Genomic DNA, 15551 nt, shown 5'->3' on the forward strand with positions numbered 1-15551 from the left:
CAGAATTAACTGTGACACATTTTCTTGGTTCTTTTGGAAACGAATTCTTCCCCTGAATAAAAAGGGACAGTTCTTTGTGTTGATCTCATTCACATTTCCTTTTCCAGTTTGTGTTTCCTAAAGTGAACCTGGACCACAGACCCCGGATCCTCCTCATTCACAGACAGTAGAGTCTGATCTGGATCTGAGGTTCTGAGGTCTGGGATCCTGGTGGACCTGGGTTCAGTAGTTCAGTATCAGGTCCACTGACATACAGCAGATCCAGAACATTCTCCAGATGTTCCTCAGACCTGATCCGTCACCGAGTCCACCTGGTCCAGGACTCAGGTTCTGAACTCACCTGGTCTGTTATTTAGAACTGACCTCCGGTCAGTTTGACCTTCAAACACAAAGCGTCTTCCATCATGTTTCACCTCCATTCGTCCATAACATCGAACCTACAGGTCTAATCTGCAACCAATCAGCTTTCAGGACCAAGACCCTAAACCACACCCACCGCCGTTACGACTCCAGCTCCTTCATGAAATCACAGTTTAACGCCTTCAACAGGTTCAGGTAAGGCCTGACTCCGCCTCCTCAGAGGAAGACGACCAAACTGTTTAAACATACGCCCATGGGCCAAAACCAGGACGCCAAAGGGTCCAAAAAAATGACACTGGAAACATTAACAATTCTTTTAGTTCAGGTTCCACATTCAGACCAATATGATCTACGGTGGAGCAGAACCAGTCACATACTACCATAACAACAGAACTAATGACAAAACCATAAATAATGACAAAGACACATTTTCCACATTATTTTAGTGTAAAAAATGTCAAATTACATGAAAATTTGTACATTTTCAAAATATTTTTTCATACAAAATGTGAATAACCTGAACAAATATGAACAATATCTAAATGTCTTCATATAAATCAGTGTAATTGGACCAATATTCAGTCTGTTATTAAATGTTTTGTGTATGTGTAGATCCACTGTGATCTGTATGTTAGAATGAACATGTATAAGTGATAAACTGAAGCTGAACAATGATAAAATTTGCACTCATTTTTCTAAAGAAAATTCAGGTTCTTCATATTACTCACATTTTCACATTTTGTAATTTTACTTTTTTTTTTTTTACAGTACAAGAAATAAATTTGGAGTCGTCATTATATCTGAGTGCCTTGAAAACCGCTACATAAATCCAATCCATTCTTTTTTTTTTTTTTTTTTTTTTTACTGGTTCCATTTGAGATCATATTGGTCTGAATGTGGAACTCAAAAATGTAATTGATGCCCTGATCTAAACCCAAAACTAACAGATCCAACCCATCTCTGTTCCTGTTATTTCCGTCTTCATGAAAAAAACAAAACAAAAAAAAAAAACAGCTGCTTAACGTACGACTGTAAACACATAAATAAGCCCCGCCCCCTTCCCCACAGACACAGTCTGAGATGATTAACACTGATCAATACGTATTGATAGACTGAAATGAAACAGTCTGTCATGATCAACGGTCGACGGTGGGTTTAGAGGACGTACGTTCACCGAGTTTCATCTCAAAGGAAACACGAAAACAAACAAAAAAACAACCTCGAAGTGATGACGACGAGCAAAGAAAGCAGGGTTGAATGAATTAATGATAGAAATGTTTGATGGTAAATGATGGCTGTCATCAGATATGATGAAACTTTTATGCTAAATTTTAGGGGTGTACTGACAATACAAATCACAATACTAGGGTCACAATACGATATACCACAATATATCATGCAACTGTTAAAAATGCGATTTTTTTTTTTTTTTTTAAAGATTATTTCCTGGAAGAATGGAATTACACCAGATATCTGCACAAATACTAAACATATTTTTATTTGATCACAACAGGATCTAATGTTATATCACAAAATGTTTCTAATTCTGCAAAGGAACGAGCATCTGCCTCAGACAGTAAAAAGTGCTTTTAGGATGATTCAAATAACCATTATTTAATAAAACAGTGTTAAATAATATTCATTCATTTTCTGAACCCGCTTCATCCTCTCCAGGGTCACGGGGGTCTCTTGGAGCCTATCCCAGCTACATAGGGGCGAAGGCGGGGTTCACCCTGGACGAGTCTCCAGTTCATATCAGGGCTGAACATACAGAGACAAACAATCACTGTCACATTCACACCTATGGACGATTTAGATTAACCAATTAACCTATCAGTGCATGTGTTTGGATGGTGGGAGGAGCCAGAGTACCAGAGAGAACCCACGCAGACACGGGGAGAACATGCAAACTCCCCGTCAACTGGTGTTGGAATCGAACCCAGGACCTTCTGTCTGTGAGGCACCAGTGCTAACCACTGCACCACCGTGTCGCCCGTGTTAAATAATAATAAATAAAATATAAACAATAAAGGAAACCACAAAACAAAAGTGAACCTCTGCTATACCTGCATTTGAATAAATACCTAAAACTACTGATACAGTACTTTTTAATATTGATACAGTATCAAGAAATGAAATATCACAATATACTGCAGAACCAATATTTTCTAACACCCCTACTAAATTTATAATAGTAATAATAATAATAATAATAATAGTCTAAATGATGTGACTGTTAAAGAAATGTTGATATGAATAAAGACTAGATTTACACATAGTGACAGATTTCTTTCACAAATATAAAATAGATGATGGAAATATGAAATAAATTTAAAAACCTTGTACTGAATCATTTCAGACCTAGTGTTTTGACCCCACTGAGCCTGTTTACATAACCATAAAACTCTGATTACTGGGAGGAATTAGAAGAATCAGATCTAATTTCTTTACATATGATAATCGTACAGCCTGGTTTAGACGCTTCAGTCCATTATCGGATTAATTTGGGAGTTCGTATGTACGTAGTGATGGTAGAATCAAACTTCCTGTTATCGTCCGCTTACCTTTGACTATGTAACCTCTGTTTTCTAGTATTTTAATTATGCGTACACATGCGCAAATGTAAAAGAACTAAATAAATCAGATTAAACTGGGTCAGGTCAGCTGTGCAGAAGAGCCATCAAGAGCATCATAGAGGCTGCGGAAAAAGCCTCAAGGTGGCTATGGATCCGGAGGGGAGATCCGTGGACTAGTGGGCCACTTGGACACAAGCCGGGGGCTGATCACCCCCGGCTGGGTCGCCCGAGCGAGGGTGTTTGATGATCAAAGACCCGAAACACCCTATGACCTCGGGTTCATCACCGATGATGTGTCCAAGTAGCACCTAGCGGTGTATTTAAGAACAAACCGTGAACAAGCAGGACGGCAGCGGAGTGTTGGGGAAACAGTATCGAGGTTTGTGAGCGGGGTATTATCATCCGACCCCCCACCCCACCCCCCCATCGCAAATTTGTTTTCGGGGGCAGCAGGTAGTTAATGATAAGGTGAGGAGAGCTCACTTTCACTTTCATTTTCACTCAGATTTATGTACAGAGCTAGAACCCACCACGTCCTCCACACACAGTTGTGTTCCGTTCCTTTCCTTCGTTCCACACGTATGACAGAGTCTGTGTCGGGCTTATGAAGTGGTTGCTTTTACAGATCCCTGATCCGGCTAAAATGATGATATCAAATGATTTTAAATATTAAAAATCGGACCAATGGCCCTGTATCTTAGCAGCCAAATGAAAAGCTTTGGGAAATGTATCCAGATCCATTTATTCTCCCCCAGTTCTGTGTATTTATTCTATTACAGAAATAGTCCATGTTTTGCTCATATTCAATCAGATCTGTACAAAATTCCAATTCCAACTTGATATCATTGATACTGATTTATTGGATCAATCCACTTCCTATCTCTTATAATGGGAAAATTTGTCAAAGTGGCACCAAATCCAGAATCAGATCCAGATCCAAATAATTTCAGTCCCTTGTGTTGCCATCATCATACAGAAGTTGTAGACCAAGTTTGAAGTCAATCAGAACTGGAGTTTGGGAGAAGAAGACGATTGAAATTTTTGTGACAGACAATGCCGATGGACGCCGCATGACGACAGTAGCTTACGGCCTGTCAGCTGTAAGCTACTGGCCATAATAATCGGCCATAATAAAAAGCTGGTGGACGTTTGGGTGTTTAAGGGTTAAAGGAGGACGTTTGGGTGTTTAAGGGTTAAAGGAGGACGTTTGGGTGTTTAAGGGTTAAAGGAGGACGTTTGGGTGTTTAAGGGTTAAAGGTGGACGTTTGGGTGTTTAAGGGTTAAAGGAGGACGTTTGGGTGTTTAAGGGTTAAAGGAGGACGTTTGGGTGTTTAAGGGTTAAAGGAGGACGTTTGGGTGTTTAAGGGTTAAAGGTGGACGTTTGGGTGTTTAAGGGTTAAAGGAGGACGTTTGGGTGTTTAAGGGTTAAAGGTGGACGTTTGGGTGTTTAAGGGTTAAAGGTGGACGTTTGGGTGTTTAAGGGTTAAAGGAGGACGTTTGGGTGTTTAAGGGTTAAAGGAGGACGTTTGGGTGTTTAAGGGTTAAAGGAGGACGTTTGGGTGTTTAAGGGTTAAAGGAGGACGTTTGGGTGTTTAAGGGTTAAAGGAGGACGTTTGGGTGTTTAAGGGTTAAAGGAGGACATTTGGGTGTTTAAGGGTTAAAGGAGGACGTTTGGGTGTTTAAGGGTTAAAGGTGGACGTTTGGGTGTTTAAGGGTTAAAGGAGGACGTTTGGGTGTTTAAGGGTTAAAGGAGGACGTTTGGGTGTTTAAGGGTTAAAGGAGGACGTTTGGGTGTTTAAGGGTTAAAGGAGGACGTTTGGGTGTTTAAGGGTTAAAGGTGGACGTTTGGGTGTTTAAGGGTTAAAGGAGGACGTTTGGGTGTTTAAGGGTTAAAGGTGGACGTTTGGGTGTTTAAGGGTTAAAGGTGGACGTTTGGGTGTTTAAGGGTTAAAGGAGGACGTTTGGGTGTTTAAGGGTTAAAGGAGGACGTTTGGGTGTTTAAGGGTTAAAGGAGGACGTTTGGGTGTTTAAGGGTTAAAGGAGGACGTTTGGGTGTTTAAGGGTTAAAGGAGGACGTTTGGGTGTTTAAGGGTTAAAGGAGGACATTTGGGTGTTTAAGGGTTAAAGGAGGACGTTTGGGTGTTTAAGGGTTAAAGGTGGACGTTTGGGTGTTTAAGGGTTAAAGGAGGACGTTTGGGTGTTTAAGGGTTAAAGGTGGACGTTTGGGTGTTTAAGGGTTAAAGGTGGACGTTTGGGTGTTTAAGGGTTAAAGGAGGACGTTTGGGTGTTTAAGGGTTAAAGGTGGACGTTTGGGTGTTTAAGGGTTAAAGGAGGACGTTTGGGTGTTTAAGGGTTAAAGGAGGACGTTTGGGTGTTTAAGGGTTAAAGGAGGACGTTTGGGTGTTTAAGGGTTAAAGGTGGACGTTTGGGTGTTTAAGGGTTAAACCCAGAAGAAAATTTGGAGTTGTCATTATCTACAGGTTATTATTTCTCTCCAGATCCCACTGGTCTGTGTGTGGAACCTGAACTGAAAGGAGTTGGACACCTTTGATGGTGAATATCTTCAGTATCAGTTTTGCAGATCCATCCTGTGGGCCGGATCAGACCCTGTGGTGGTCTGGTTTGGACCCACGGGCTGTATGTTGGACACCCCTGATCTGGACTGATCCCATCATATGGACCTAAGCTACACACACACACACACACACACACACACACTTCTGCACAGGTGAAGACCAGCTCTGGTTACCGCGGAGACGAGTCTGAGACACAACCTCACATCACCATGACAACAGTCAGAGGTGTTTCCATGGAGACCAACCTGCATCCACAACAGGAAACAGCTGAGTGTCAAACATCTGGAGTCTGTTGTGTGTGTGTGTGTGTGTGTTTACTGTGATTAAAGCCGGTGTTTTCCTCCAAACAGAAGGTCTGACAAACACAAATAAACCTGAGGTCATTCATCTGATGACATCCACATCACAGACGAACCGTCCAGGAAGTGACCGGTTTTAGTTCCATCATATAAACACTGAATCCACCAAAACAACTAAGACATGTTTTTACATCATGAACCGGATCAAACCTGAACCAGGACCAGCTCTGAGCTTCAACACTGAACACACATGAAGATCCAAGACCACATGTTTGGACCACACACATGTGGACCTCCATGTGTGTATGTGTGTGTTCATGTGTGTATGTGTGTCCATGTGTGTATGTGTGTGTTCATGTGTGTATGTGTGTGTGTGTGTATGTGTGTGTGTGTGTATGTGTGTGTTCATGTGTGTATGTGTGTGTGTGTGTTCATGTGTGTATGTGTGTGTATGTGTGTACGTGTGTATGTGTGTATGTGTGTACGTGTGTATGTGTGTGTGTGTATGTGTGTACGTGTGTATGTGTACGTGTGTATGTGTGTGTGTGTACGTGTGTATGTGTGTGTGTGTACGTGTGTATGTGTGTGTGTGTATGTGTGTACGTGTGTGTCAGTCCAGGTCTGTGTGTTGCCTTCACTTCATGTCTGTAGTATTTTTCCGGTTTGCACACGCACGCGCCTCCTCTCCACTACTCTACCACATGACTGAGCCTCTCATTCATCCACCCGCCGTGGGTCGTAGTAAAAAGCGCGCGGCCGGGGTGCAGATGCGCGCACACGGCGACACACACACACACACACACACACACACACACACACACACACACATCAAGACAAAAAGCTGAAAACGCACCGGGTTTGATCCGCGGAGCCGTGATCGATCCCCGGTCCGGCGCGTGCCGGAGCAGACAATGGAGGCAGCCGCAGACACGCGCACGCGCACCCGCGGCTGCAGCCAAGCCCCCAGAACGCATCCGAACGACAAACGGACCGAACGCGAACGCACCGCTGCAAAAACAGCCGCACCGAGGCGTGTTCCGGTGCACCGACCGCCGGGGCCGCGGACGTGCGCGCGTGCGCCCCCCCCGGTACCGGAGACCCGCATCCGGTTTAGGAGCGAAATGAGGACAGCGACGGGTCCTCAGATCACCCCTAGAACCGGAGCCGCGCACCGGCCCCGCGCGTCACAGCCCGAACCTGAACCCGGTCCTCAAACCCACCCCGGTGCCAACCCGTGCCGTGCCGTGCCGGTCCTCTTACCTGCACACACAGTTCCCAGTATCAGTGCGTAAATGACCCCGGAGAGCCGCATGTTCCCGCGGGTCGGAGGCGGGGGGGGTCCGGCCGGGCCCCGGGTCCTCCAGCATCTAACGCACCGCTCCCACCACGGCGACCACCCGCAGCCTGGCCCGGTCCGGATCCGGCTCCGGGACGGGGTCTAGTCCGGGGGCTTTGTGCCCTCTGTGCTGCGTTTAAGTGTCCGTGTGTGTGCGGAATACTCCAGCCTCCTGCTCCTTCCTCCTGCTCCTGAACGCACCACACCGCACGGCTCTACGGACAAGTTTGCAGCGGATCCGGAGCCATGCGGGGCGGACACAGGCGGCTCGGCTCGGCTCGGCTCGGTTCGGGGGTCTCCGCAGTCCCACCCCGGTGCTCGGTCCCAGCGCAGCCGGAATCAGAGGCCCAGATGCGGCTGCAGCAGTCGGACGGCCCGCTCCGGTCCCGGTTCTCCTCCCTCCGCGTCCTTTCTCTGCTGCTCTCTCCTCCGTCTTGTCCTCCTCTCCTCTCCGGTCGGGGCTGCCGGGGACAGACTCACCGGAGACCGGAGTCAAGTCACACGCAACACCCACCGCTTCCGGTTTCACAGTAAAAGCCCAGTCCGGGTCTGAAGACCAGGTCCAGGACCAGGTCTACAGAACTGGACCTCATTGGTTCAGATGGTTCAGCTGCATGATGCACAATAAAGATCCTGAATACAACACTTCTGTGTCTTTCATCCAGTGTCTTCAGATGATCGTAAAAGTATAACTCTACAAACTCGGTGGTTTTTCTCTGTGCTTATTTTGTTCCTAATCATTCTCAAGTTATGAAAAGTGAACCAGATTTCAGTCTCTTAAAGCCAATATTTGTTGTAAATGGCATGTGTATCTTTTATTTAGACAACATCTACCTACAATTATGGAATTATGGGATGAAATCAACATGCAGAGGTAAGAAAAGATGAAACAGGGCGCGAATAAAAGTGTTTCTCAACTGTTGAACTCTGTCACCAAGAATCTTTTTAAATACTGTAATTTCCATTTATCTTCTTAAACCGGTCCATTTACCCTGAAAACCAATGCATTTCCATTTATTCATCCTTTATTTATTCATTCATTCATCTGGATTGATTTGGGTGATCATTTTGAGCTTATGCAGGAAAAAAAAAACTGACGATACATACTGAATGTACAGTATTTACAAGTGAGAATAGGTACTTAACATATACATATGCTTTTACACACACACACACATACACACACACAAACATATACCCTAGCCCAGGGGTCGGCAACCCTGGTCCTACAGAGCCACTATCCTGCATGTTTTAGACGTTTCCTTCTTCCAACACACCTGATGGTCATTACCGGGCTTCTGCAGAGCGTGATGATAGGCTTATCGTTTGAATCTGGTGTGTTGGAAGAGGGATACATCTAAAACATGCAAGATAGTGGCTCTGTAGGACCAGCGTTGCCGACCCCTGCCCTAGCCTGATAAGAAGTCCAATTTATTTACACCCTCGTCCATAGTTGTATCTTGCTTTGCATAAATGAGTTCAGCTGCTTCCTATCATACATTTAATTAATATAGTACATGTCAGCTATAATTGAGCAAAACTAATATCATTCATTATTTTTTTTCTTCCATTAAATCTGGTTTCAATTTGAGATTATGCCTCGTGCTTTTATTTTGAAGTAGCAGACCGGATGTGGTTTCCCGCTTCCTGTTGGACTTGACGCTGTTTGTTGCAGGAGAAGCTGAACTGAGTCCAAAATGGCTCCGAAAAAGAGAGAGAGAGAGAGAGAGAGAGAGAGAAAGAGAGAGAGAGAGAACCCGGATGTTTCCATACAAAAGGAGGAATGTGAGGAACCTCGGCATCGAACCTGCCAATTAGACCACATTAATCTGGTCAACAGCAGACACAGAGGCATGATGGGTAATCGACACCTTCACATGTGGCGAGAGGATGCTGGGAAATGAAATGTGCACACGGTGAAGCACATTTCACACAAAATGATGATTTATTTCAGCTGATAAGAAGAATATCAGGTGTTTCACATTATTTTGTGTATTTAAGCTCAATTATAAAAACAGCAGCAATAAAACAGTGAAAAAATACTCCTGTGGTTAAAAATATGAGTTAACATTTGAATAATGTTATAAATATGACAATAGTCGCTTTTCCATTGACCCTCAAACTGCACAAATATAACTTATACATAAAAATTTACCAAATAGAAAAATGACAATTTCACCAAAACTCTTGTTTTTCAATTAAAAGTGGTGTTTTTTCATGTGTAGGGCAATTAGTATATAACACAAAACTGCAATGGACAGACCTTTTTCTGCAACTAGAGTCACATGAATAAAACAAAAACAAAAAAAAGGATGTTGATGAACATTAAAACAAGAGAAGAAGAAGAGTTTTAATAGAAACATGTGTGTGTATGTGTGGACACACCAGAAAACCCAAACATTTTAGAATTTAGTGGGAGATAGAGGGGTAATATATAATAATAATGAATACATCTGTAAATCAACATCATATTTACGTTCATTGTCATGTTTTTGGAATGACGTCTCATGTCATCTTGCGATAACTGATTTAAAAAAATCATCACATTTGTGATTTAATGGAAAAACCGACTTTACCCACTTCTGTTTCTTTGACATTTAGTAAATATGGGTAAAGTTTTGTGCAGAAGTCCAAAGGAAAAGCCACTAATGATAGACATGCACATCCAGATACATGAGGAGTTTGTGTTTGAAGTTTAATTATTACATTTCTATCTGGTTTTCGGATCAGTAAAACCCAGTTGTGTATATTTTTTCCTCTTCGTAATGTGGTGTTTCTCAGGTCATTGTGGGCATGGACGTCGCCGTCGGCCATGTTGGACTGAGGATGTCAAGAATCACACGGTCAGAAAAAGTCCACAAACTCCTGCAGGTTCAAGTGGACAAACTGAACACAAAGACTCACCGTAAAAAAACACTCAAGAACAGGCAATAAAATGACATGAACATAAAAATACTCCACAAGAGGGCAGCACTGAAAATGAAGCCCTGCAGTTCCTCTGATGTCCACTAGAGGCTCCGGTCCCCATAGACTCCCATGTTAAAATGTGCAACTTTACAACAGGAATAAACATTACAATCTGATACAAATACATTTAATGTTCATGACAGAGTGTACGAAATTAATTTGTCTGAAACTCACCTAGTGTACATTATGGGCGTGGTCACTTTGATTGACAGCTGACACTTTCACAGCATCTCTGTATTGAATAAAACATTTTTTTTCCTGACAAACATCTCATGTGTAGTTGTGTTTAATAAATGACCCTAAAAACACAACAGAGGATCAGGTACAGAATCCGACCTGTTACATTAGCTAATGTTAGCATTAAATTATAGCATTACTGGCTCCATCACCTAGCGCTAAATGAGAAATCAGAATCCACAACCAGAAAATGAAAAAAATGACTTGTTATTTCATTATTCATGTACAAATCAGAAATCAAAAAACAAGTTGTTTTTCATTCTTTCGATTGCACACACAAATTAAACATTGGAAATAAGCAAATGAAACATTTTCAACACAACTGGACATAAATGATGACCCATAAAAACAAGGAACCCACCTGAAGAAGAAGAAAGAGGAAGTAGAAGTGCAAATGGCCTCTGATCCACAGCAGGTGGTTCATTAATGTATAATCTCCAAATAAAGGTTTTATTTATACGTTTCTTTGTCTTTTGTCTTTAACATTATATTTTTCTGGTTTTGACTTTTATCAGTTCAACAAACATCAGATTTTTTCAACTTTCACCAAAAACCATCTTTTAAAGACATGATTTGACATTTACTGTGATCATTCAGACACATTTTTCTGCTGTAAATCATGTGGTTTTGGTTTGAACTGAACCAAACGGTGGAGCATTTTTAATGTTATCCACAGTATTTGAACCTTATTACTTGTCTACTGATGCGTGAAGACGTAGAACTTCCTATCGATGTTGGAGAAGTTGTTTCAAGGTCCGTGAAGTCGACGTTATATAAAGTATTATTGCATCTGAGACGTGGAATCGCAGCTCAGTGCTGCGTTAGCGAAGTTACATCAGCTGCAGCCGTGAGCAGAAACAGGGAAATCAGAGCGAGCTGATAACTAATGCATGGATTCTCCTTAAAAAAACACACCAACAGACGCACACAGTCGCCTGAGGACGGAACATTCACACCGTTTGTTTCCGTGTCTTTGCCCGAGGACGTGGAAGGCGAACGCCGTCTCCCGCCCACTCGTATTCGACTGCACACCCAGACAGGAAGCACCAGGTGATGGAGCAGCTTCTCTTCATAGAACGTCAGGATGTGATGGAACGCTTTGGGAACTACTTTCAGGGAGGATGAATTCTGTTTTTTTACTGTCACAGGTTCACGTCATGACAGGTTTGAACAGATCGTGACACATTCATAGGTAATTCATATGAAGGCCTCGATGTATTGGACATGGATCGGTTCAGTTACTAATAAATAAGTATTATTGGACTTAACCCACTACGTTTTAACACTAATATGTGTCCTTTAAACTTGTTTACTTCGCATCATTGTGCGACTGATTTGAACCCTTTTAGGACAATTGTGTCTCCGATGCCACAACTTTGTTCACACGAGTCGCTTTTCCATTGGACATATACGACAAACTTTACCCATATTTACTAAATGTTGAAAAACAAGAAGTGCGTAACGTCGGTTTTTCCATCAAATCACAAATGTGATGATTTGTTTATTTATTATCACAAGATGTCAGTAGAAGTCATTCCATAAACATGAACATAAATCTGTGTTGTTTTGAATCTAGAATGCTTGTTGCTCCTCTATCTCCTACTAAATTCTAAAATAATTGGGTTTCCTCGTGTCCACATGTTCCTTTTAAAACTCTTCTTCTTTTTTTGTTGTAACATCTGTTGTTTTTTGTTCACATGACTCTAGTTGCACAAAAAGGTCTTTCCATTGCAGTTTTGCACGATATACTAATTTCGCTACACCTGAAACACCACCTCTTTGGAGAACAAAAACTTTTCATCGAAAAACAAGAGTTTTGGAGGAATTGTCATTTTTCCATGAGGCTAATTTCAGACTGATCTCATGAAATTGCGTTGTAAGTCACGTTAGTTCTTATGGCATTTGGCGAGTTATACGCACACATTTTCATCCTTTCGCTTGTTATTCAACGCCATTTGATCGTGTGTCAGTGGACGCCGAGATCTCTGGTTTACGTATCCATAACCGCTAACCCGAAACCTAACCATTAATTGCATAGTATTTTACGCTGCCTGAACATACACGCAGGAAGCTTCTAATGTGTACAGATTACACACCAGTTAAAAGTGGTGTGCTATCCTTATGCAATTCATGAAATCACGTTGCAAATTTTTATGCCCAAGTTATATTCGCGCAATTTGAGGGTCAGTGGAAAAGAGACTAATGTCATTCAAATGTCTGAAACTCCTGAACTGTTTACGCTGTTTAGAAAATCCAAACATCATCTTTTAGCTGAGATTGGATTCTTTCTATTGGTCTAGAACACAGGTGTCAAACACACGTCCCAGGGGCCAAATCCGGCCCACCAAAGGGTCCAATCTGGCCCGTAGGATGAATTTGTGAAAAGCAAAAATTACACTGAAGATATTAACAATCAATGGTGTCAAAATCATTTTAGGTCAGTTCCATCTAAAGTGGGTCAGACCAGTAAAATACTATCATAATAAACGATAAATAATAAAACCCCAAAATTTCTCTCTTTGTTTTAGTGCAAAAAAAGTACAATTACAGAAAAATGTTTACATTTACAGACTAGCCTTTTACAAAAAATGTGAAAAACCTGAACAAATATGAACAACCTGAAATGTCTTAAGAGAATTAAGAGTAATTTTACCAATATTCTGTCTGTTATTAAATGTTTTGTGTGTTTGTAGATCCACTGGGATCTGTACGTTACATGTACATGTGAAAATGAGAAGCTGAGGCCAAATAATGGCATAAATTATTAAATTGCACTTATTTTCTTAATAAATTTCACTTTGGTCATGATTGTTCATGTTTTTCCACATTTTTTTTAAAGGATAGTTTGTAGATGTAAAAATTTTGATAATATAATTTTACTTTGTCACTCCAAAACAGAGAAATTAGACATACAAATTTTGGAATTGATATTATTTATGTATTATTTTGTTATTATTCTAATGATCCGGCCCACTGCAGGTCCTATTGGGCTGCATGTGGCCCCTGAACTAACATGAGTTTGACAGCCCTGGTCTAGAACACATAAGGGTAGAGGTCTGCATCAGCTGAGAGGGAGGGGTGGAAGTGGGCGGAGCAGAGAGCAGCAGAGTGCAGTCGGTGAGAGAGAGTTAGAAGGTTTTTATTACTTTTAGCAAGGTTTTAGGAGTGTTTTAAGGTGAATTCTTGTAAATAATTGTATATAATAATTGTGGTGCTGTTTTGGAATGTTCTACTGGTGTGTTTTTCCATGTTTTTGCCAAGTTTAGCTGTTCCTTTTCCCCATCTTTTTTTTTTTTTTTTTCCACTGTTTTTATTTGTATTTCTAATAATGGATGTAGATGTAGATATGGATCTGATTCTGGTCCTGGATGTAAATCTGGACCTGGATTTGATCCTGGATCTAGATCTGGTCCTGTATCTTGACCTGGATTTGGATCTGGACCTGGTCCTAGATCTGGATCTAGTTAGTAAATCTAAACATTTTCATGTAATTTTACTTTTTACACTAAAACAAAGAGAAAAGTTTGTAGTTGTCATTATTTATAGGTTATTATGATAGTATTTTACTAGTCAGTCAATCAATAAATCAAATTTTATTTCTATAGTTTCTAAGTGAGGAGGAGTATTTTAAAGTCTATCCTAGCTTTTACAGGAGCCAGTGCAGAGAAGCCAACACAGGACAAATATGGTCTGATCCTGGTTCTGGTCAGTACCTGGGCACCAGCATTCTGGATGAACTGAAGGGTCTCTAAGGACTTTTTGAGACAGTCTGAGAGAAGTGAGTTACAGTAATTTAGTCTGGATGGAATAAAAGCATGGATTAATTTTTCAGCATCATTCTGTGCTTTTTTTTTTTTAAATACCTGATTTGATCAATATTTTGCAGATGGAAAAGGCACTCCTAGAAGTCTGTTCATGTGTGGGTTCAATGATAAATCCTGATCTAAAATAAGGCCTGGATTCCTCATGGTGGTTTTGGGCTCCAGGGTAACGCCATCCTTGGTGACTACTTCGGTAACATTTTTTGACTTCAGTTTAGTCTGAGTTTCACAGCAGAAGTCGTTGTCCATCCAGTCTTTCATCTCTTTAATGCACTGCTGTAGTTTAGTTGCTGGTTGGCTTCATCAGGTTTAATGGATGAATATAATTGGGTATCATCAGCAAAACAGTGAAAGTTGATGGAATGTTTTCTTATTAAGGTACCTAAAGGAAGCATGTATAAGACAAATAGTACTGGTCCAAGAACCGAGCCTTGAGGAACTCCATGACTAACTGTAGTGCACTGAGAGGATTCATTATTAACGGCAACAAACTGAAAACGATCTGTTAGATCAGATTTGAACCACATTAATGCGATCCTTTGATACCAACTGATTGTTCCAGTCGTTGTCGAAGGATGTGGTGGTCGACACTAAGGTCTAATAAAACCAGTACAGAACCCAGACCCTTATCTGAAGCAGTTTGAAGGTCAGTGGGAACTGGGTGCTGTTTCTGATCTATGATGTTCCCTTAAACCTGACTGGAAGTTCTCTACCAGACTGTTGGACTGAAGGTAGGAGCAGAACTGAACGGTCTTGAGCTCATATGGGTCTGAATGTGGAACCTGAACTGAACTGATTTTGACAGTATAGGGTCTGTTTATATCTGTAGGGTCATTTCTGCATTTTGGGCTGAACTGGACCCTGTGGTGGGCCGGTTTTGGCCCAGGGGCCATATGTTTGACACCCCTGGTGTAGAGCATCCCATTGGACATGAATGGTGCATTTTTCAGTTTTCTTAATAACCTGAATAATAAACATATCTGCTTATGCATGTGCATACTGATGTGGACTGACCTCGAAATCCTCTGATGAAAAAGGAGCCAAAACTGACCTAGAAGAGTTTGGACTCAGATCTGCAGTCGACAAATAGAACCAGGACCAGCGTTTTATTTAGGTTTTAATGATGTGCACGAGTCGTCACGGTAACAGATGTGGCTTGGTGTGTGAATCCTACAGACCAGATCCAGATCCACATCACCTGATCTCCTGCCTTGACCTGATTTTCTGCTGCGTATGTAAATGTGGCGGCAGACGGCGGAGGCTGATGAGGCTGCATGTGGCGGCGGCGAGCGGCGTCCTGCTGCGAACACAAACACAGATGCAATATTAAAGAGATGAACGAAGCAGCAGCACGACGGCGATGGAAAGACGCAGATACC

The 15551-nt window shown here is 41.8% G+C and overlaps 1 protein-coding gene across 1 annotated transcript in view; it reads right to left on the reverse strand.

Annotated features, from left to right (window-relative positions):
• LOC115411489 (activin receptor type-2B-like) overlaps positions 1-7617 on the reverse strand; it is a 51022-nt gene extending 43405 nt beyond the window's left edge. Inside the window, exon 1 of the mRNA XM_030123655.1 lies at positions 7072-7617. Within this exon, the coding sequence (XP_029979515.1) occupies positions 7072-7123 (52 nt within the window). The 5' untranslated portion in view covers positions 7124-7617. The remainder of the gene's footprint in view (positions 1-7071) is intronic.
• Positions 7618-15551: the final 7934 nt, after the last annotated feature.

The sequence above is a fragment of the Sphaeramia orbicularis genome, chromosome 20, assembly GCF_902148855.1.
Source record: "Sphaeramia orbicularis chromosome 20, fSphaOr1.1, whole genome shotgun sequence".
In the NCBI taxonomy this organism is placed as follows: domain Eukaryota; kingdom Metazoa; phylum Chordata; class Actinopteri; order Kurtiformes; family Apogonidae; genus Sphaeramia; species Sphaeramia orbicularis.